The sequence below is a fragment of the Panthera onca genome, chromosome C2, assembly GCF_046562875.1.
Source record: "Panthera onca isolate mPanOnc1 chromosome C2, mPanOnc1 haplotype 2, whole genome shotgun sequence".
Taxonomy (NCBI): domain Eukaryota; kingdom Metazoa; phylum Chordata; class Mammalia; order Carnivora; family Felidae; genus Panthera; species Panthera onca.
In genome coordinates, this window is record NC_138347.1 from 147,458,991 (window position 1) to 147,483,170 (window position 24,180).

The following is a 24,180-nucleotide window of genomic DNA, read 5'->3' on the forward strand; positions in this document are numbered from 1 at the left end:
CGTTTATGTGGTAGGATCCATCATCTCCCCCATGTCTACACAGAAAATTACTTCTCTGCCTCACTCACTCATTCATTCACTGCAGAAGGCAGCCTAGATTGGCTCCTGATGTACAGCTTTCCGCACCCTCAGGAATGTCCCAGGACCATCCCTGATTCATACTCCATTCTAGAGGGTGAGGAAAGGGACTGAGGCAAAGCGAGACACCATCACCCGTGTACTTCCTCACGTAAATGCATCAGGGCCACTTGGGATTGTGCATAAAAGGAGCTATCAGAATTCTCAGCAGCGAGGATTCCCTCCCTGAGTGGGGCTAATGACGCCTCTGTAGCCAGGAGTAAGCAGACACTCTGTAATTAGATCCAGGGCCAGAGAATGCTCCCACAGTGGGTAGCCCTGACCTGTCCATGAGAGGGCCTCGAATAGCAGGAAGCCTGGAGTGTCAGATGATTAAGCTGAGAAAGGCCACACAGGGCTGTCAGCAAAGTGGGGACAATGAGCAGCCCCTTCTGAGGGGGACCAAAATTAGGCAACTGACAAGGGTTAAGCTCCTGCTGGACACTCAGCCTGCCCACCGGACCTGCCCTGAGCCCCACCGTACAGAGCCCCAAGGAGAATAATGCTCTCACTCCAATTTTACAGCAGGAGAAACTTCTGGGAGAAGCTGGGCACAAGGACATCCCAGGTGGGGGTGCTCTCAAGGGCAGGACCTCCCATGAAGAGTCACATCAGAAGCTGGTGGTCCCAAATTTAGAGGGGAGAGACCTCTAAAAGAGGTCAGCAAACATTTTCTATAAAGGGCCAGGCAGTAAACATTGTAGGCTTTGCAGACCATATGGTCTTGATCACAACTGCTTAAATGCTATACAAAGGCAGCCATAAACAGTAGGTAAATTAATGATCATGGCTGTGGTCCCATAAAACTTTCAAAAAATCAGCCACGGCCTGGACGTGGCCCATGGGCCACAGTCTGCTAACCTCCTGGACTAAAAAATAAAAATGGTATGTTCTAAGAAGATCCTGCTTCTTCTGAAGATCCGTGCAGAAACATCGCTTTAAGTGGCTATATGAATACTATATGTATTCATACCATGGAGTAGACATACTAATTGGGTGGATACTCCATAATTTAACCATTTTCCTTTGTTGGACAGTTAGGTGTTTTTTGGTTTTTTTTTTTACGTTTACAGGTTTTAATACCCAATTTAGAGGCACCTGGGTGGCTCAGTCAGTTAAGCATCTGACTCTGGGCATGACCTCACAGACTGTGAGACCAAACCCCATGTCTGGCTCTGCACTGACAGTGTGGAGTCTGCTTGGGATTCTCTCTCTCTGCCCCTCGCCTGCTCGCATTCTCTCTCCCTCTCTCTCTCTCTCAAATAAATTTTAAACAAGTAAAATTTTAAAATACCCTATTTTATATTTAAAACCTTTTCTGAACTTAAGAATTTTCCTTCGGAATAGATTCCCAAAGACAGAATACAAAATTAAAGTGAATTCATTTGAAGCCACTGATCCATGCAGCTACCCTGCACACATTCTTACTATGAGCATATGACCCAGGGTGTCCATTTTGTCACGTCCTTGCCATTGCTGACTTTTTTTTAATAATGTCGCTAATCTGGCGATAAAAATAAAATAAATATCCCACAGCTTCTATGCACAGTTCTTTGATGACTAGCAACTGAACTCTGCAATCAAGCAACAGACCAGTTGAGTTGACAAACTCTTTTAGGACAGGCATTAAAAGTCTACTGTCAGCGGGCACCTGGGTGGACCAGTTGGGTAAGCGTCCAGTTCCTGATCTTGGATCCGGTCATGATCTCACAGTTTGCACTCATGGCGCAGGGCCTGCTTGGGATTCTGTCTCTCCTTCTCTCTGTCCCTCCCCAGCCTGTGCTCTCTCTCTCTCTCAAAGTAAATAAATAAACTTAAAAAGTTTTTTTAAAGGCTATCCTCAAAACCCACCCCACACTTAATAACTAAACTGAAAGCTCCAAAGGGTCTACCCCTAAGACACACACAGTGGAAAATTCAAGCACCCCAACAAGTGAGAAGAACACTATTCCTGCACCATTTCCATTCGCTGGGCTTTCAGAGGCTTCTTCTCTGTTCCTCGGGTCAAGTGCTAAGGACCGCTAAGCTGGAAAGAAACAACCCAACCTGACTCCCACCTGGACTCCATGGGCCCCTGCTTCTCCAGAGGCCTGATCTTCTTGGGGTACACTGGCAGTGTGGTCGTATCAATGACTCTGGTTTCTCCGTTGTTGTAAGTGAACTCTAGGGTACCATTCCATTCTCCATGGGCTTTACAAACAATGGTGTTGGTTGGGTTGTGCTTCACTTCTGCTGTGACCCTGAATTCATGAATGAGTCAAAGGAACATGTTTTGCAAGATTAACAAAACAGAGACTTGCTTCCAAAGGTGTACTCACATTTACAGATTTTTTTTTATGAGTTGGCAAGGAGGAGGGATTGCTCTTTGCCATTTTGCTTAATGACTAGCTCTTAAAACTGTGACCTAATATTCTTGATCAGAAAAAGAAAGCATTGGTAGAAAAACAGGTGAGATCTGAATGAAATCTGTACATTAGTTAATAGCAATGCAGTAATGTTAATTTCTTAATTTTGATAAACACACAAAAGGTACATGTTATTATTGGGGTGGAAATCAAGCAATTCAAGAAAAATAAAGTATATACTTCTCCCTCCCCAAAATAGCATCTAATAGTGCTACATTTGAACCACCAACAGGTCCTGAGTGTGTACTAAGAACTGTGGGTCAAACAGGACTGACCACAATCCGCCTAAGATCACGTTGAAAAAAGGGGGAAACGTTCACCCTGGCATCTGCACATTCCCCTGAACGAAGGCTGAGCAAAACCTGGACCCTTGGCATTGAGTGAACAGCATCTTACTCACAGCAGTGGCTTCGAGGGACCACTTTTTACAAGGGGCCTTTGTGGGATCTGTGCCCTCCTCGCTTCGCCTGCCTGGTCTGAGGGAGCTCTAGGCCTCCAACTCTGGGAGAAAGAATACCCCCACCTCCCTCACCACCTTCAAGCTTGTTGCATAGAGTAATGCAGTAGAAATGGGAAAGCCTGCTCCAAAGCAGCCAAGTGTGAGAAGGAGCTAAGCTTCTTTCCTTCTAATGGCCCAGCTCAGTTGAACTTAGAATTTTCAACATGGGCTTGGAAGCCTCCTCCCTGAGTCTGAGTAACACCATGGCTGCTAGATGCTGAGGCAAAGGCTTGTGGGTGGCATCGGAAATCTTCTGGTATGTTCTAGAAGGGTATGAGGGGTGCACTGGCAATGTTTTAACAACTGGCTCTCTAAAGGGAAAGAGACCTGATCTGTAGCATTTGCCATGTTCTGTGGTGCCCACCACAGCTGATCTCAGGCTACAGACATGGTCTGTGGGACTGTGGAGAAGCACATACCATCAGCTCTTGCAAGCCAGCGCGTGTGGCTCCAAAACAGCCACCAAAGGCATCCACTTTCCCAGGTGACACCCTGGCATCCTCACATGAACCACACGGAACACTTTCCAAGAAAAAGGGCAAAGATTGGAGCTTGCTTATATGATGCTCTAGGACTGTGGCAATAAAAACATCTTAATGCTTCCCTCAAACAGCAGACTTTTCCTTCAATTTCCTTGGATCAGGCTTCCCCAGCTACTAAAAGAAGTAGCCCTGATCTGAGATGACACAGGATTCAGGATTATTTAATGGATCCAACTGAACATGAAATGAGCTCTCAGGCAGTGTCTAAGCTCACAGATGGAACTGCTTCAGAGCAGAGAAACAGACTGTGGCCCGGGAAGGGAAAGGTTATTATTACAAATGGAAGCACTTCCTATTCTGCTGGTGTGTGTTGTGAATATATCGCCAAAGGATTTCACTGTAAGTGTAGAGTGGGAAGGGCTCAAAAAACCACCGTGTTGAGGGGTGAAAAGAAGAGTACCTCTTTTAAAAAAGGTCTTTTAGCTTTATCTTGATTTCCACCTCATCCCATGGCTGGAACCCAAGCTTCTAACAGAGGAAAGAAAGGGTATTGTGATAAGGCAAAGACAAAGGCTTCCTGGCGCCTCCTACCTGTGGACTTTCCCTCCGTAAAAAGGCTTTGTGTGGAATATCACTGTCGCTGAGTACCCAGTCTTGGCACAGCTGATGCTGACTTTGCCTCCAAGCTCCACCCATGGGATGGTGAGAATAGACCGAGCATAGGCACTGGGCAGGGTGAACACGTACTCCTCCCCGTGTTCCAGGAGCCTCAGCACACCTCCAGGGAGAGAGGAGGAGAGTCAGACACACAAGAAAAGGGCAGTTAGGGATCAAAAGACATAAAGATGAGAAACCAAACAGCTTCCTGCAACAAACTTCTTGTCTCCCACTTCTGCAAAGGTAAGCCACTCCCTGGCCACTTATTTATCTCATAACCCTATGCGGGGGTGGGGGGGGGGGGGGGGGGGGTGCAGACGCTGTCCAAGGTGCTGAAAACACAACCGTGAATAGACCCACTTTCTTCCTTCAAGGAGAACAAAAAGGTGGACATTAACTGCCAATCCAGCACAAAACTAACTATAATGAAGGCAGGAGAGAGAAGTGCCCGGTGCCATGGAGACCTTCAGCAGGGGTTGACCTGGAAATAGAACTCTCCCTAAGGAAGGGACGTTTGGGCCGGGGAAGAGTTGAGAAGGTAAAGAGAGGAAGGAAATACTCCAGGCAGAGGGAAGAGGGCTGTGCAAAAGTGCTGTGGTGGGAAGGAGCCGGGTGAGCAGGAAAGGGCTGAGGGAAGGGCCCATGTGCAGAAAGAAAGGGAATAGGTACAGGTGTGCAGACTGGCCGACTCAGCAGACCTTCTTTTCAACTTTGAAATAGCATGTAAATGAGTTTTACCTTTTCCTGAGAGCAAGAGACCTTCGTGGTTCACATGAAATTAGAGAACTCAGACCGTACACTGCTCTCAACCTGAGGCAGACACTAGCCACATGAGCAACCCGCCTCTAAATCGGGGGTTCCATGCATTAGGGGTAGAAAGGTCTCAGTCCACTGGAACAATGAAAAACTGTGTGGGTTTCCCTATTTTCTAGGGAAAGGGGCCACAGTGTTCATCAAGTCCCCAAAGGCTGACATGACCATCCTATCAATGCATAACTCCCAGGGCTGTTGCATAGTTTACGTGCTGCACAAAGTGGCCACCAAGGGTTGAAATCCAGCCTTTGCTTTGGCCTGGCTGGCCAGGTGCCCACAGTGGAGGTGCAGCATCTCACTTTACTCCGAGGCCTGTACAGGCCGGCAGAGGCCCCAAGAACCAGGCTCCAGGCCAAGATCTGTTCTGTGTAAGGTACCTTCTCAGCATCCCACACTCCAGCCCTGGGGCTCGGCGACCTGTACACGTCCTCACCACTCTGTCCCAGCTCATTCCCAGTCTGGCAATTATCAGGTGCGCTGTGCATCTAAGGAAGGAAGGTGCTGCCCTTTGGCCACACATGGTCAGTGATGTCCCCTCGCTGGGCCCCCTGTTCCTCCACTGGAAAGAGTGAGGAGTGGTGTCAGTGGTGCTCGTGTGTGTTGGCACTTTCTGGCTGCATTCCTGGGGGCCTCCCAACGACTCCATTTGGCAATAATTATCATTTTCAAATAAGGAAGAGGAAATGGAAACTCAGGGTAAGTGATGTGGCTGGTCAGTACTTCCCTCTTAGGCTAGACAAGTATCTATATCAACTAGAGCTAAAATTTGTCCACTGAGACATGTGTTTCTCTCAGTATTGACGAGCTTGTCAGGGGGTCTGAGGAGAGATGGGACTTGAACGTAGAGAGCAGTCATGCATGCGGAGTTTCTAAAGTCAATGTGGAGATGCATACAAGTATAATTCAACTTGCCCTTGAAAATTCCTTTAATTGGGGGTGCCTGGGTGGCTCAGCCAGATGAGCATGTGACTTTGGCTCAGGTCATGATCTCACGGTTTGTGGGTTTGAGCCCCACATCGGTCTCTGCACTGATAGCTCAGAGCCTGGAGCCTGCTTCAGATTCTGTGTCTCCCTCTCTCTGCATCCCTCCCCTGTTCACGCTCTGTCTCTGTCTCTGTCTTTGTCTCTCTCTGTCTCTCCAAAATAAATAAACATTAAAAAAAATTTAAAAAAGAAAGAAAATTCCTGGAACCAGCAGCTTCACTCTCCATTAACTCCAGCAAAGTCAGTTCTGCCAACCCACAGAAACAGAGACCTGGTCTGTAAATCCGGGGTGACATGCCCACACGTGTTTAGGGGTCTTGATCACTCCCAGAGTAGAGTCTGGATGCTCAAGAACGTGGGCAACTGCACGAGCTCAGACCATCAGGGAAAAACAGATTTGTGGGTCACTCATAATCCCGTGGACAGGACTGAAGGACAGATGTCACAGAGCATTTAAATCTCTTGCCAGGAGTATAACTGATCGTATGTAACATAAACACACAAATAGCATGGCTCCACTATACCAGATACACTGAACATCACAAGGGACCACCTTCTCCCCGCTTCTCCAACTGGCCTTAGCTCTCGTAACTGAATTAATGCATCTCCCTAAAAGTAAAGCGGCAGGCCATCGAATGCTCTCATGTGGACCCTTGTCCCTCCCCCTACCTGGCAGAGAGCAGACTGCTCCAGATGTCCCTCAGGGCCCTGCCCTGTGCACACATAGGGAGGGACACTGTGTCTGGCAAGAGAAGTACACTTTGCTATGTCCGTCCTCTTCTGATTCAAACCCTTGGAGGAAAATGGCCAGAACTGATAAGAGTTTTCGTTTCAGAGCCTACTTTGTGCCTGACTTCCTCAGATTAGGTTGCTTGAGAAGACAGCCTGGGGCAGGTAGAAAATCGCAGCTAATACCAGACACAGGTAGGACACCAACACGCAAGAAGGACCTGGAGTGAAAGTCGGGAAGAGACAGGTCACCTCGGATTTCCCTCCCTGGCCCAGTTCTACCCGCAAGTTTCTGGTTCCTCCAGGGCCAGCCATTCTCATGGCCTCAGAGCCTGTGGCAGCTGGAGAGGACCCTGGGACCCTGCAGAAGAGGCTGCCAGTCCCCAGCCAGCCTGCCTCCCAGGACCCAGAGAAGAAGGCTCCTCGAGCCCCCATCCCTGCTCTCTGTGGTAATGGGCTGCTCGGTAGTCAAACCCTTCCAAGGTGGCCAGTGTGCCCAACAGCACCACCGTACCTCTGATGGCTCTAGTGTCCCCGAGTGGTGAGCTCTTCCAGTCCATAGTCGAGAGTGTCCTGGAGGCTCTCGCCCAGTTACACATCTTGCCATCAGCCTCTCTTCTGACAAGGACCACACACATCCATGAGTTCCTCCTGCTGCCTCCTCCTGGCCCCATTCACAAATATAAACTTTGTGATGTAGGACCATACAGCTCATATCTTCTTTACCATACACTTACATGGGGAATATGCCATGTTCTTCCTTAAAGACCTGCGTGAGATCTCAGAGGGTCCTTCCAAGTCCCCACTCAGCAGCCTGGCAACCTGAAGCTCTCTGTGCCTCAGTTTCCTCATCCGTGACACAGGGATGATGGTATGCATACCTCACAAAGCTGTGGTGAGGAGAAGGCGATTCTAGAAGCCCACTAAAAGCATCAGCCTGACACACAGCCAGAATCCCAGAAGCTTCATATCCTAGTTACTCCTCACTCTCCAGAGCCACCCTCTTGCTTGGTGACCTCGGAGTTCCATTTATTCCATTTGGGAATAAACAGCGAATCACAAAGTGGCAGGGGGTTATGGCACACGGGGGACGAAGAGATAGGTGGGAGGCATCCTCTTCCTCCTCCTCTTTAGAAAACGCTCCTGCAAACCTGAGGTTCACAGAAATCAGTGAGCCCCACGCTGAGCGGGTACGAAAGCACTGGGGGGCGGGGGGAGACCGCACTCCTTAGCTCTTCTCTGAATATCCATAAATGTGTGTGTTGCCATTAAATCACCTGCAATTATGCCTTCTCATTATGCTAACTCTTTTCTCAGGGCTGAATAGAAACAAAAAACAAACAAAATAACCCTGTCCTGGGGAACCCGGGTAGCTCAGTCGGTTTAGCATCTGACTCTTGGTTTACAGCTCAGGTCACGATCTCAGGGCTCCTGGGATCAAGCCCCACATCCGGCTCCAGCCTGACAGTGTATAACCTGCTTGAGATTCTCTCCCTCCCTCCCTCTCTCTCTCTCTCTCTGCCCCTCCCTTGCTCATGCTCTTTTTCTCTCTCAAAATAGATAAACTTAAAAAAACAAAAACAAAAACAAAAAGCCTGTCCTTATTATAGAGAAAAGACTACATTAACACTAGACTTACAGATAGGCTAATTAAAGAACTTTCACTGATGAGCCTAAGGGCTGAGAGAAGCCAAAAAATGCCAAATAACCAATACTTCCACGCCGTGGTTCGTCTTCAAGCTGCAAGATGTTCATTTTAAATCCCACAAATTGATTTACCTAGAAACATAAGGCAAGATTTTCCAACTGATACATTTAAACTAATTTCACACCCGGTCTCAATCTGAGGAACCAAAATATTCCAGTAGGATGCCGCTTCTGGGAAGCACCGAATCAAAGAAAGTCACTCTGGGGAGCTGGTCGGCAGGCCCGATCATGTCGGCGCTCACAAGCACCGAGCCAACGTGTCGCTTCTGTCGCTAGAACTGCCTTTCCCTACAGACTCATTCAAGAAGCTGTGCCACGTCACTGGGCTCCAGCTCTGGAGTTTGGGGGGCAGCGGCCGCGAGAGCAGCTGAATGCACCTCGGCTCCCTCCCCCACAGCGCCAGCAGGGTGATGGGCAGAGGGGGGCGATGGGCACAGGGGGGCGACGGGCAGAGGGGGGCGATGGGCACAGGGACCATGCTTCCCCAGGGACAGAGCCGCAGGGCTGACTGAGCAGTGTCTCCGCTAGGGGCTCCGAGAGCCACAGCTGAGGGACCTGAGGGGGGGAGGCAGTCTCTGAGCTGCAGCCTAAGTGAATTCAAGTAGTAATAAAGCACTGCATGATGGCATTTTATTGTAGCCAAATATGGCACGGCCTAAAGGCAATACTTTAAAAGACAAGCCCGTGTGTTTACTTACATATAACACTTCCAGTGGACCCACCTGAGATCTCATTTTTATTGAAAAAAAAATTTTTTTAATGTTTATTTATCTTTGAGAGAGAGAGAGAGAGAGAGAGAGTGAGTGAGCAGGGGGAAGGGGCACAGAGAGAGGGAGACAGAGGATCCGAAGTGGGCTCCTTGCTGAGAGTAGAGCCCGACGCGGGGCTGGAACTCACCAACTGTGAGATCATGACCTGAGCCAAAGTCAGAGGCTCGACTGACTGAGCCACCCAGGTGCCCCTCATTTTTAAAATAAGGGAATGGAAGGGCACCTGGGTGGCTCGGTCAGTTAAGCATTTCCACTCTTGGTTTTGGTTCAGGTCATCATTTCACAGTTCATGGGACTGACCCCCACATTGGGCTCTGTGTTGACAGTGTGGAAGCTGCTTGGGATTCTCTTTCTCCCTCTCTCTCTGCCCTTCCCCAGTGCTCATTGCTCTCTCACTCTCTCCCTCTCTCTCTCTCTCTCTCTCCCCCCCCCTCCCCTCTCTCTCTCAAAATAAACATTAAAAAAATACTAGAGCACCTAGATGGCTCGGTCAGTTGAGCTTCTAACTTTGGCTCAGGTCACGATCTTGGTTTGTGAGTTCAAGCCCCACACTGGGCTTGCTGCCCTCAGTGCAGATCCGGCTTCGGATCCTCCGTCCCCCCGCCTCTCTGACCTTCCTCTGCTTGTGTTCTCTCAAAAATAAATACTTAAAAATAAAATAAAATGAGGGAGATGAAAAAACTGTTACTTCAAGCCCAATCAACAAGTTTATGGAACGTGCTAGATCAGTATAAAGAACACGTGAGGAGGGGCACCAGCGTTCGGCTTAGATCACGATCTCATGGTTCATGAGCTCGAGCCCCACACTGGGATCTGTGCTGGTGGTGTGGAGCCTGCTTGGGATTCTCTCTCTCCCTCTCTCTGCCCCTCCCCTGCTTGTGAGCTCTGGCTCTCTCTCTATTAAAAAAAACGAGTAAGTGAGGAAAAGTAAAACATCCTGACTCTCCACACCCACCCCCAACAAAGGGGCTCTGAGTATAGGAACTACAACCTTTTGCTCCGAAATGTGGAGATTCTCAGAAGTATTTTCTGGGAAAAACGAGGATCGCGGGTGTTATGGAGTGCACATTTAATTAATACAAAAGGGGGATGGATGTAGCTGCTTGAAAGGATCTAGGGAAACTTAAGGCCTCACAAGACTGAGCCAACGGTCCCCGGACCCTTCCCAGGTCCATCCACAGCAGGAATACACTGGGTGACCAGGAAGGACTATATCCAGGGAGGGCCCTTGTAGAGCCTCTCTCTACATCTTTCTGATTTCAGCACTCCACTGAGAAGCTCTACGTAGACTTTCCAAGCAAGGAGACGTGGGAGCAGCACATTCTATTTCCGCTTCAGGGATGGCGAGGGCATTAGGATTTTCCGCCCACGAAGAGCCTTGTCCAGTGCACCCACGGCTGTGCCAAGTGAATTAGAGGCCCCAGACCCCATCGGCCACCAGTGGGGAACAGGGGAGTGAACCCCCTGAGACACCAGAGGCCTATCCTTTGACACACTGACACTCAACAGCCACCAACAGTAGAAGCAAGTGAAGATGTCTGTTCACCTCAGGGGGGAGGGTGGGGGGCATCGCGGGGGTAGAAGGACCCACTGTTCTCAAGTGAAGTTCCAGAAGAGATGAACGGAGGCCACGTATTCTGCTGGGTGAAGCGAGGAGCCCCAGCAGCACAGGACAGAGCGGGGGTAACAGAGAACGCAGCGGGGAGGGGAGCAGGATGTGCCGGGAGGGAGTGGGACGGCCACACGGCTCTACACCCCCGTCCTCACCACAGCCCACCCCTCAGGTGGATGGCTGGCAAGACATGGAGCTTCACAGACCAAAGAATTCCTCAATCACTAGATTTGCAAACCTCCACGTTTACGCAAAATTTCCAGATCTTCGTCCAATGTCAAGAATCCCTGCTTAGGGGCCCAGAGACTGGGGGGCCCCTGCCCTGCACTATTATTTAAGCATCTGTGGTTTTCCGTTGCCTCGACACACAGCAGCAGGCATTTCTGCGGAGCGCAGGGGAGTCCCCAGAAAGGAACCCGAACAGACTTTCTGTACCCGAAAATACGCTCATCCGAAGATACCATCGTCACTGAGCACTTACGCTGGCTAATCACAGACTCGACGTACGTGTGTGTAGGAGGGAGGAAGAGAAAAGCGACAACCCGTCTGTCTCCCCCTAGCTTTGCCCCATGCCCTCGCCACTCCCACCCCGTCTGTTCTCACGGTGGCCCTGGGGAGGCTGCCAAAGCCACGTCCACCCTCCACGGACCCCCACCTCACTCAGGTAAAAGCCCGAGCCCTCCCACGCCCCCTGCACAGCACCCCCGTGATCGGGCCCCTCCTCCCTGACCTGTCCCCTGTGCCCCAGCCACAGAGCCTCCACGAGATTTCTAGAAGACCCCGGCCTCACGCTCCCGCTCCCGCCCCGGGCGTCCGAGCCTTCTGCTGTCTCTGCCTGGAGCACCCTTCCTCCAGCCATCCCCGTGGCTCCTCGCTCACCTCCTTCAAGCCCTTCCTCGAAGGCCGCAGCTTGTTGGGGTCTGTCCTGTCGAAAACGGCAGCACCCCCCCCACCAGGCACCCCGCACCCTCTCACCCTGTCCTGCTCTGTCTCCTCGGTGCCAGTGAGCGGTCACACTGCACATTTCCCGCACGTGCCTCGTTTTCTGTGACGCGTGCACGGACGGCGGCTGAGGGCAGGGGCCTCTGTCCTGGCCCCGTCGCGGCCGCGTGCCCGGCACCACTTTTCACAAATGGACGGATGAACAGATCAATGAATGAACAGACCACGGCCTCTCTGAACCGCCCCCGTAAAGATAAGCAAGTAAACCCGCTTGAGACAGGTGGTCTACACACGCGGGCGGGAAGTGTGCACTGAAGGCGTGAACCTCCTCCACGCCCCACCTTCTCTAAACAAACGTGTTTCATCCTTGAATAATTCGTTACGTGGGAAATTCAGGATAAGGAAATTAAACAGGACGAAATGAACCTCCTGAACACTGATTTTGGCTTCTAAATAAAAGGGAAGACTTCGCCAGTACCAACCTTGGGGCGCTGGGGGGGCCTCTGGCAACCTGTGGAAATACAGAGCCCCCGAGAAGTCAAAACCAAGGTCGCCAAGGTCGACGCCACTCCCATTTCTCACTGCACGCCCAAGTGTGCAATCCGTGCAAACACAGGCCTCCCACGCGGGGTCCCCCGCAAGCCTGCACTGGGCTCCCTGCTCTCAGCAGCAGGGGCTCCCCCGTGGGCTGGGCCCCAAGCCCTCTGCTCACGGCGCTTGGGGAGCCCACGGCCCGGGGGGCCAACGCACCTGCTGGGACCTGCCACGTGGCCTTAACCCAAACAGTCCTACGCGGGGGCAGCTCCCTGTCGCAGGCCATGGGGAGAGACGAGAGTTGAGAGCGACAGTGATCGCTGCGATCCCAAGAAAGGCCTGTGAGGGAACACTGGATCTCGTTCCCCTACCCCTCGGCCTCCGGAAGCACATCTGAGTCAAGTCTGTCTCCTCAGCTTCAGGGAGACAGGCCTCTAGGGCCCCGGCTATGCCCCTGGAGGCACCCTTCTGCCACAGCTCCATCTGCTGCCCACTCCACCCCCTCTGTTTCTGGGCTGGTGGCCTCCTGTGACTCCCAGACCCCCCCCCCCCCCGCCCCGATTCTGACTTCTGGTCCACAGATCAGAGATGAGTCACTGACAGAAGGTCCCTGCCTCACGGAGAGGCCGGCACCCTCCTGCAACCCCCCTCACCAGCTCGTGGTGACAGAGGGTGTCTACTGTGGGTGGCACACATGTGCCCCCGGGCAAGTGGCTTCTCTAGGCTCCTCTTCTGTAAAGTGAGGCGCAGCTGGAAGGAAGCAGAAGCCCCACGCTCACTCCTTTCACCCATCTCCGCCCCGGGGTCCCCTGCCATAGCGCTGGGAATGCGGGGGTTTGCAAGATGGACGAATCATCTGTTAAGCCCTGAGCTTCTGTGGTCCTGTCATCGTCGGGAACAATTCCTTCTTAAGAAAGAAGACCACTTCCGACACCACTCCCTCTCTTATGGCAGCCATCAAAGCTAGACAAACTAATCTCCTATAGGGATTGTCCTGATTGGAAAATGGCTGCAATGCTGCACTCCCACAAAAGAGCACGTCACGGGGAGAAGAACATTCATCATCAGCGGGTCGCCTGGTGCCTCAGTGGGTTAAGCGTCCGACTTCGGCTCAGGTCATGATCCTGTGGTTCGTGGATTCAGGCTCCGCATCGGGCTATTTGCTAACAGAGCAGAGCCTGGAGCCTGCTTCAGATTCTGTGTCTCCCTCTCTCTCTGCCCCGCCCCTGCTCACGCTCTGCCTTTCTCAAAAATAACCATTAAAAAAGAAAAACCATTTATCATTGGTGTGACTTATTCAAAGTCCTTCCCCTCAACATATACAGCCCAACCCCATCTGAATCTTGGAGGAACTAGGTGGCCTAGGCTCATCCTGGTGACAGGTGAGTCCCTGGCCTCCTTCACAGATTGATTCTCCCTTTGGTGAATTTCTTGACCCTAACTGATCCTCGAGAGGAGGGTTCCAGCAGCACAGTGCAGGTGGCTGAATATTGAGCCCGTGTGCCCAACATGGGTCCTGGGCTCCTCTGTGGGGGTCCTGGAGTTGCTGTCTCATCTATGCATGGAGGATAAGCAGTTCAGAGGGTGAGCCTACAGCCCAGAGACAGGACAGAGAGGCGGAACCCAAGAGTGGTTTGGGCCCTCACACAATAAATAAGGGAGTGTTGTTTGTACTTAGTGTCTCTGCTTCGGGTCCTCCCACCCTCTCTCGAATCTATTCCGATCAGATTTTCACGAGAACCATTCCACGGACAGCCCTCGTTAAGGTCACCAAATGACCATCACAGGCCACCATCCAGTGGCCCGTCCTCGGTTCTCACCTTCCCAGAATGAATCGGCACCGTCTGCCTCAGCTGACCACTCTGTCTCCTCCCGGGAACCCTTTCTTCACCCAGCCTGCAGGAAACAAATCCCCGTGCTACCTCCTTCTCAAGCCCCTCTTCTTCAGTCCCCCTGACCAGTGCTCCTCACCTTTTGGGCCTCTTAGTGCCACAGGACTGTGGGGATCGGGCTCCCTCCATAATCTCGTCAGGTGCCAGGACTTCAATCACAAGTTTCGACGTCTGCTGGCCCCTCTCCTCAGAACTCCAGCCCGAGTCCACACCCGTCCACTCGGGCAGTCACTTGCATGTCCGAACCATAACGTGACCTCGCTGAGCTCCTGAACTCTTCCTCCAAATTAGTTTTCCTCCCAGCGACTCCACTCCCGGCCTCCCCAGCGCAGCCAACAGCTAGTCGGTCCTTCCAGATGCTCACCTTGAAAGCCTTGGTGTCACCTCTCAGACCCCACTTCCAACCCGAGGCAAATCCTTCTGGCTCTCTCTCCCTCAGAATACATCCAGACTTTTGGGGCACCTGGGTGGCTCAGTCAGTTGAGCATCTGACTTTGGCTCAGGTCACGATCTCGTGATTCGTGGGTTTGAGCCCCGCGTCGGGCTCTGTGCTGACAGCTCGGAGCCTGGAGCCTGTTTCAGATTCTGTGTCTCCCTCTCTCTCTGCCCCTCCCCACTAGTGCTTTCTCTCTTTCAAAAATAAACATCATATTTTAAAAAAAAAAAAAGAATACATCCACACCTTCACCACGTCTTACCTCCTCCACCATTTCCGCCCTGGTCCAGGCCACCATCGTCTCAGGCCTGGGTTATTATCATCATCTCCTAACTGGTCTCCTTGCTTCCACCTTTACTCCTCTTATGATCTATTTTCAACGGGCAGCTGGGACAACCTTGCTAAATGATGCGTCAGATCCTGGTATTCTTCTGTCGAAACCCTTAACGGCTCTGCAGTTCACTTAGTGCAGGAGCTAACACTCCCCGCGAGGGCCGCTGAGGCCCTGCGTGCTCTGGCCTCAGTCACCGCTCTGACCTCACCCCTGTTCCCTGCCTGCTCCAGCCCCATAAGCTGCCTGTCTTCCACATGCCAGGGGCCACCTTGCCTCTGGGCCTCTGTCTCGTTCTTCCCGCAGCGCACACCCTTCCCCCCGTGGCCAGATCATCAGCGAGGCTCGTCCTTCGCCACCGGCTCCGGGGCTTTGTTCAAATGTCACCTTGTCCGTGAGGCCATCCCAGTCGCCGTCCCATCCCCTCCTAAGGCTCCACTGCCCTCTCACCACTGCTCCCGGGTCCCTCCCCTGCTTTGTACTTCTCCATAGTACGTAACACCTCCCAACACGGCCTACGTAATTTTATTTTCCAAGTAGAATAGAAGTAGGTAGAGTGGAAGGAAGCTTGACAAAGACAGAGATGTTTTGTGTGTGTCTGTTTTGTTCCGACAAGTATCCCCAGCTCTTAACGCAATGTCTGGCATAGCAGGTGCTCAATAAAAATGTCCTCGGTGAATGAAACGTATTCTTATCTCATGGGGTTCGGAAGGGCTTCTTAGGAGCCATGTGCCGCCTGAAGACTAAATTTCGTGCTGGATTTTTTCTTTCCCTGAGAAGAGAGTCTCTAGCCTCAGAGTCTCAAAGGAATTTGGGGCTGAAAGAAGTCGAAGGACCAGGGGCACAGACATTTCAATTTAACAAGCATCATTACAGGTTTCTTCAAACAATGAAGAACTTCATGCACAGCTCATTTGCTAAAACAGGAACGTGCGATCCACAAGTGGCATGGTTACACTCTTCTTGCTTCAGAATCCCTAGCAGAATCCAGAGATTTGCCTTGGGAATGTTTAGGAGCGGTATTTGGAAGAGGCAGCACTATTATCCCTACTGTCTGTGAGCCAAAACACAGGGGAGAACGAACAAAAACGTGTTTTCACAGGTTTGGAGCCAACTCTAATATTCACTCAAAGCTGAAAATTAAAATATACGTAAGGCACCCCCCCTCCCCCCACGCATCACGTGTAAAGATCCAGGTGTGTCCCATCTAGCCCGTGACCTTGGCCCCACTGGGAAATTACCAGGCCCTGGTCCCAAAATAACAAAACCTATCCCTCTTTACCACCCAAGCTCCCACTCACCCTCAACTGCAAAACAAACTAAAAACAGGTCCGCACACAGAATCATCCTCAAGTATACAGACGTCCCCACAGAAGAGCCGAGCGCCATCAAATGTACGACGTGGCTTACCTTCCCCTATCATGGAGACCCCCACGGACATGCCCATGAACTTGCTTTTGGTCCATATGTGAGTGTTGACGCACAGTCTCTTCTCCTTGCACTCACAGTAGAAGCAGGAGATGGGCGGGTGATGGGACACCTGCTCAGCCACGAACCTGAGTTTGTAGCTTTTGGAAGGGTCCTCGGCCATCGGGTGTTCGTGGCTAGCGGGAGAGTGGGGGGCAGTCCTCTTTGGCTTGACCCTGTCCTTGGGGACTTCCCAGGAGCAGTGAAACGTCTCGCCGATGATGGGGTTATAGGGCTTCTTGGCCAAGGCCCCCTTGCGGCCCTCATGGAAGGCTGTGAGGTAATACTCCACAAAGCAAATGACTCTCTCCTCTGGCGTGGCTCCGGCAGTGATGGCCAGCAGCAGGTCTGGGTGCGCCATGAAGTCGGCATACATCTCCAGCAAGGATCGCTTCTCCAGGATGAACGTGGGAAGCACCACCTACATGCGGAAGGGGACAAAGTCAGACAGGAGTCCCTGTGACTGCATGAGAGAGGCTGCAGCCGCCATCCGCAAAGCCATCACGGCCTAAGCCAGGGAACGGTTTCTTTTGATTCGTGTACCAACGACAAGCCAGGGGAAACGACGTCAGAGAAATGAGACGTGGCCGCGGTGACGGCACATCGCCCACCCACCGTCGCGGACAAGACGGTTCTGACAGGCTTTCCTCTCTGCCCCTCTGGACCTGAACAGCGGTCTCTGCCTCCCTCTCCACCACGGCCACACAAAACCCTCTTTTACTCCTCGTTACTTACACCCGTGAGGAAGAGAGCTCGGAAGGGCTTTTTTCTTTGCTTCCCGACATCGGGCACAACTAAGGGGGGTGCTCAGTGCCTCCCCACAAACATGGATACTGGGCGCTTGTTGGCACCTCATCAAAGGGGGTCCAAGTAGACCAGCACATAGCATCCCTAAGAGTGGCTTCTGGAGACCTTGGTTGAAAGAGTAGCGTATAAATCCCGACACGATCAAGGCGGAGCAGGTCTCTGGGAGGCAAGGCCGATTAGCAAGCAAATGTCCCGAGAGCTGTCGTGGAGCAGAGGGGCCATTTATGGAGGCTGCCGTGCAAGGCTGGGCCAGAAGAAGTAAGCGGAAGTTACAAAGAAGTGGGCTGGCACTTACTACGGAATCTTCTGGTAAATGGACCGGCACGGCGGCCACTCCTGGGTCTGTTTTCAGCACCACCACTAAAGAGGAGGAGAGATCTGGATGGGACGAGACAAAGAGACTCCTCCTTGATCCAAAATGGATCCAGGCGGTCACTCAGGTGCCCATACAGCCCCAGGGAGGAGGTCGGTCAAAGCAAATGAAGGACATTCTGAAACCGGTCTGGAAAGCAGATCACTCGTTACTATCGCTGACATGCGGAACAGAGCAAGCCTGTCTCTCGTGCTCTACGGTGAACTTGACGTGACTTGGTTAGAAGGGTATCCGTATTCCACCCACGTGGCAGCCGGGCACAGCCCGGACGATCTCACGTTCTCCTCCTGGTAGGGAGTCACAGGATTTCGAAGCCAGAGGGCTGGCCATGGCTCCTCCCTGACTCCGAGAGAGACGGGGGTGGGGAGCCACACCGGTTCAAGGCCACAGGGCGGGCTTACGCTCCCTCCTTACGTGACTGCGTGACTGCGTCTGTCTTTCCTTCACATAGTACCCAGCTGAGAAAACATTCACTGACCACAAACAGCAGAAGGCTTACAGATCTGCCACCCTGCCCCCGCCTCAGTTGGCTCAGATGCTTCCCAGCAAAAGAAGGAGATACAATGGAAGCGAGATGTCCCGAGAGGAAGAGACAGACGGGCAGACAGGAGATCAAAGCACAGAAATTTCAGTGGCAACTGGAGAAAGCCCAGCCCACTGAGGAAGTGACACTGGCATCTGTATTAACGCTGTTCTTTCCGTTCCACACTATGCCAGAGGGAAGTTTATGTACACGCGTTAGGTAAAAAGCAGCCAGCTGGAAAGTTCGACACGTTACACAATCTCCGTGCCATAAAAAGACCCCAAATGGTACCATGTATTTCTTGGGGTCAGAACGGAGTGATTTTTACATTCTTTCCTCAGTATCTTTCTGCTTTGCTCTTACAATATACTGGAAGAAAAAAAACATTATTTAAGAGATAGCTATGCAAATTAATGGCGATGTTCTCGTTTTCTTTCAGCCAAAACTTGATGAAATCGAGAATCTGGCTGCTGGAGGACCTGAGCTGGCCATACGAAAGTCCATTCTGGCTCAGATGCCACCGGTATTACTTCCTGTGTCTTTTGTGGGGACAGGTCCTCCGTCTGCTCTTCCAGTGGGGCTCTCGGGGGACCAGGCAGCCGCACTCTCCCCGTGGCCTCCCTCCAGGCAGGTGACCAATGGCAGAGTAAAGGGGAGGCAGAAGCTGCCCCAAACACTCATCGTCGCTCCCTCTCCTGCCCCCAGAGCTGCCCAAAGTCTCCCCCGGGAGCTCCGCCAGACAGCCTGTGCAGGGACTGCGGATTTACGCAGCCCTGGAAAGACGCCCGATGAGGCCAAACCAACTAAAAAGGAAAAGAAGCCACAAACGTCTGCACCTCCAGGCCTTCCCCAAACGGCTCCATTTCCTGCCCGCTCCCTTCCCTGGCAGGACGCTGTGATCATGAGGGAACCGAGGAGGGAAAGGGCAGAATTACCAGGAGGGGGGTCAGCCCTGACAGACACAACTCCCATGAAGGGGACTCCGCGTCCCTGACTTGCACCTTTCTCTGCACCTGTGGACTGGGGCTTCTCTGGCCACAATTTCAGCTCTCGACAAGGAGAATTCTCGAGTTTGTAGCCGAGATTGAAATTACAAGGAAAGAAGGGCGCCTGGGTGGCTCAGAAGGTTGAGCGTCCAACTTCGGCGGAGGTCATGATCTCGCAGTCCTTGGGTTCAAGGTCCGTGTCAGGCCCTGTGCTGACAGCTCGGAGCCTGGAACCTGCTATGGATTCTGTGTTTCCCTCTCTCTCTGCCCGTCCCCTGCTCACGCTGTCTCTCTCAAAAATAAATAAACATTAAAAAAAAAAAAAGCAATTACAAGGAGAGAACTGCCCACAGTGGTTGCTCTCTCAGTATATACTTCTGAAAAGGGAGAGAATGTAAGGCAATTCCCCCAACTTAGCATTTCTGAACTCCGGGGGCTAAGGGATTAAAACAAATCAATAGGAAAAAGAACTCCACTCGTCACTCCAGATCACTTAACATCAGAACTGAAAGGGACCCTCAGGGTGATGGAGTCTAATGCCATGGTCTCACAGGTGAGGGGACAGAGACGGGCAGTGGGGAGAGAAGGCACCATGCAGGAACCTTGAGCTCCCAACTGCCACCCAAAGTTCTGCCCGTTACCCGACACATCACGATTATCTGCTTCGGGCCAACAGGAGCATTTTCTCTCCCTCAGTGGACTAGGGGGGTTAGAGTTCACTGGACAAACTGAGACCCCAAGCCACCTCATCTACTGTCATAAGCAGGGGGCAGGAAGTGGCACATGGGCCCCACTCCCTAGTCCATTCTACTCTTCCCGGAATGACTGGGCAATCCACCCATCCAAAAACTATCGTGAGTGTTAATTACCACCAGGAGGGAGACCATCGGCAGTTAAGAAACGCAAGCAGAGCGCCCCCGCCTGGAAGAGTGCAGCTACGACTTCCTAACTGGCCTTCCAACTTTCTGTCAGGCCCACCTTGATTTCTTCTCCACACCATCACCAGACCCATCTCTTGAATCTCTACAAGAGATAAATGAAGTCCAGCCTGGCCCTCGCATCCCTCTAGTGGGACATCATCCCTCACTTTCTGCCCCCAGCCCTCCCCTTACAAGTACCCGTTCCCCCCTCCCCACCCCGCACACTCAGTCCTCTTTCCCTTTTCTGCCCTCCTCCTGCCTTGTCTAAGTGACAGACTGGAACTCCGCTCAAGGGTGACCTCCTCTGCGGAGCTGTTTCTGACAGCCCCTGCTCCCGAGGCTAAACCAACAACCCCTCCTTCACACGCTCACCGCACCCCCACATGTCTCCCTCACGGCGTCGCCAATGCTCCTTGGGATGAAGAGCATTCCTGGGACGATCTGGGAAGTTTGTCCCGTGGGCATACACGAAATAGTATTGCATCAATGTTCCTCTTCCCGGGTGTGCCAAGTGCGACGTGTGGGAGAATGTCCTCGCCCTCGGGGGATACTCGGGGACAGAACCGTCACATCTGCCAACATACTCTGAAAACAGACATACGCTCATACACGCAGGTGGGTATATGGGGCTGCACAGCGAGAGAAGAGGAAGACAGAAGTCGAGAGAGTGGGAGAGAGGAGAGAAGGAAGAAGAAAGGCAAAGCAGCAAAATGTTAACAACCAGCGAACAGAGGCAAAGGTTACCTGAAGTCACCTGTACTATTTGTAGTGCTCTCATAGACCAGAAAAGAGGCAAAAAGGCGGAGGGAAAAGAGAAAAGGCTCTACTGGGGATGCAGGATCTGACAACGGATCCAAAAAGATTTTGTTTTTAATCTGAAAGAGAGAGCGCATGAATCGGGGAGAGGGGCAGGGGGAGAGAGAGAAGCTTAAGCAGGATCCATGCTCAGAGTAGATCCGGACGTGGGGCTCCATCCCACGACCCTGGGATCCTGACCTGAGCTGAAATCAAGAGTCGGCTGAGAAATCAAGAGTCGGATGCTCAACCAGCGGAGCCACTCAGGTGCCCCAGAACTTATCAATTTTCAGAGACAACCCTCCCAGAACTGCAGACTCAGGGAATGTGGTCTCCCAGGCAACAGCAAATCCAACCCACTGGGTATATATTCTCCACTTGGAAATGATGCTGCTGCTTTGTCAGATCTGGAAAAAGCAGAATACCTGGAAAGATGGAAGAGAATGGACTGGAGGCGGAATGACCATTTCTTCTTCCGTCGCCTACTGGTCTGTCTTTTTGGTGCTTTGCACAGAATATCAGGTCAATGGCTTTCAAAACCAGCATCCTGAACGTTTTGGGCAGGGTAACATACTTTTCGTTAAAGCCGATTTCTATCTCTCGTACGATCTCCCTGCCTTGTGTGCGTGCCTTTGCAAATAAGTCGCTTAATCATCTGTTCCTTGGGCAATGGACACTGGAGGTACAGAGCCAAGAAGCGGTGAGTGCTAATTGGGCTGTCTGCCTCCAATGGAGACGTGAGTGATGGCCCAGCTGTTCAGACCGACAGCATCCAAATGGCTGAAATCCCTACTGCAGATTTATCGAGCCATCAATAAGGGCTGCCTTTTCTTCCATTAACATAATTAAGACAATGAACGACTCTGGGGAAAGAAAAAAAAAAAAAAGCAAAGCTCTGCATTCGGGACTCGGAAAACAATTAATTACGTTTAAAGTTGCATCAATCTAGAAGTAAGTAACTAATCTTCAGGCTGGGCTCTTAGAACTTGGAAATAATTGATCGCCCATCGAGAAAGAGGGCCCCCAGAAAGAGTGAGAGTCTGTCCCTTCCCCTTAATACAGGAACGCAGAAGGTTTCTGCAAAGCAAGGCCAAGGGCAGGTGCAATTTTCTCCAAAGAAACATCAGTTAACTTAATAACCTTGAGAATCATCTACAAAACACTCTGTCCGTAGACTGGCAGACCCAGCCGGTGCAAACAAGCAGGCACAGAGAGGCTGAAACTACCCACCGAGATTGATCTATGTACTCCTTTAAGGGGATGTACACAAAAATCCAAGCTTACAAAGTAAAGCCTACATAATTCATACTGGCAAAGATTTCTTTACTTAGCCAACGGGATGCTCCCCTGGCTTTCCTTAAAGTGCCGGCTCCCTTCACATGATCTCACAGTGCTTGGGACATCGGGAAAGGCATTCGTTAAAACTTCGACCGGATGGGAAGAGTTTGAAATAAAATTTTCCTTTTTTCCAAGAAGATATTTACTACATAGAGGGAGAAGCATCTGCGAAAATCAACTCCTGTGTTCCCTCCGAGTCCCAGATGTTGGCTTGCGTTAGGGAATCGGAAGCCGTGAGCTGACGCTCATCTCCGGGCGGCTGCGGTCATGTCTACTGGGGCAAGGTCATCTCTCCAAGACTCAATTCCTCTGCTGTAAAATGGGAGACAGAAGAATACCAACCTTCCAGGTTTTTGTGAGGATCACATGACAGTGCAAAGTCAGCCCAGTGCCCACCGAGCACACAGTACAGGCTCATTCTGCTGGTGGCTGTTGTAAACAGCGATCGTCTACTTCACCTAGAGGCCCGGGGAAGCTAAGAACAGTGTGGATCAGACAAAAACTTGTCACAAAACGTTTCAGTGACAAAGCTGAAGCCAAAGTCTCAATGACCAGAGCAACCCTTGGGACCGCCTCTGATGCTTCTGCAAACACTGAATTATTGGAGCAAAAGGAGAAATAACTGTGTAAAGCAGGGAAAGTGTGGTAAGAACGTATGAATGTTTCCAACTTAAGCCATATGTGGAACTCAAGCCAGGCACCGTGCTTTGGGCTTCACGTGATCTTGTTTGATCTCCTGAATAACTGTGAGCAGGTATGACAATTCCATTTTACACATGAGAAAACTCCAGCCCAGAAAGGCCAAACAAGTAGGGAGCCGGAATGAGAACCAGTTCTGCTGGGTCAAGGCCTGTGCTGGATCCCTCACTGCCCCCAGGAGGCCAGAAGGCTCGCCCTCACTCACTGGAAGTCTTCCTAGAAAAGCAGGGCCGATGAGCTCCTGCCAATAACATAGGCAGGAAGTGTGGGCAGGAGACATGCCGCCTCCCTCCAGACACAGATTCACACCGACAGGAGGCCAGGTTACTGCTGGGTTTTCTACGGAAAGGCAAGCATCTCAGGACAGGAAGTGGGCTTTGCTTGACAGCGTATTAAAAACAAGATTCGGAGAGAAGAGCCAAAGGCATCGGGAAGCGGACGCAACACTTGGCGGGAAGAGAACCCCGAGTACCCACAGCTGCGCTGGGTTCAGCTCCAGGGTGAACCCAGGCCCTTCGGACCCTTCTCACAAAAGTCGCCCCCTCTGAAGGAGGAGCTCAAGCACAGCAACACTCATCTTTTTGCAAACATGACTGAACCTGGCAACGTAGCCGGGAGAAAAGCCGAGGGCGCCTGGGTGGCTCAGTCGGTTGAGCGTCCGACTCTTGACTTCAGCTCAGATCACGGTCTCGTGGTTCATGAGCTCGAGCCCCCCCGTCGGGCTCTGTGCTGGGCGTGGAGCCTGCTTGGGATTCTCATCCTCGCTCCCTCGCTCTCCCGCTCGCCCACCACCCCTCCCCCACTCGCATGTGTGCGCTCTCAAAAAACCCCAAAAAACAAACAAAACAAAAAGGAGAAAACCTGTACATTCGAAGATGTCTACCATGTCATTACAGGATCCAGAAGCCGCCGAGAGACATGTGACCAGTCACACCAGTTGAGTTGGGCCCTGACAATGTAGCAACTTGGCGGAAGGTCAGGCAGCCGTCGTGGACGACACGGCTGATGACGGCGTTCGCTTCCTCCCACGTGCCGGTGAGCACACGGCTGTTTGCTGTAGGGGGTCTGTCACACGCAGGGGCAACGGACTACACCGGTGCGTTAATCACCACCTGGTTTGACAAATAGTTCTGCTGGAACAATTCAAGCGATTCTTGGAGAATTCACCGAAGCCTAAGAACTGTGCGGGCAAGCTTCTCTCTCAAAGTGAGAACCCTGTCCACCATAATTGCTGGTGTGAGCAGAAAGTTAGGGGTCCCTGGAAAAATAAAAAGGAGACGTAGCTTTCCTGACATAAAAACAGTCGTTTTAGGCACCCCCACCCGCCACCTTGTGAAAGGAGGTAAGAACCTACAGCTGCTA

General features: G+C 51.8%; 1 protein-coding gene across 1 annotated transcript in view; it reads right to left on the reverse strand.

Moving 5' to 3' along the window:
* The window catches only part of OSBPL10 (oxysterol binding protein like 10), a 309,953-nt gene that overhangs the window by 4,368 nt on the left and 281,405 nt on the right, over positions 1-24,180 (reverse strand). Inside the window, exons 8-10 of the mRNA XM_078432426.2 lie at positions 16,321-16,798; positions 4,095-4,281; positions 2,175-2,357 (exon numbers count right to left, since the gene is read on the reverse strand). Coding sequence (XP_078288552.1) covers positions 2,175-2,357; positions 4,095-4,281; positions 16,321-16,798 — 848 coding nt within the window. The remainder of the gene's footprint in view (positions 1-2,174; positions 2,358-4,094; positions 4,282-16,320; positions 16,799-24,180) is intronic.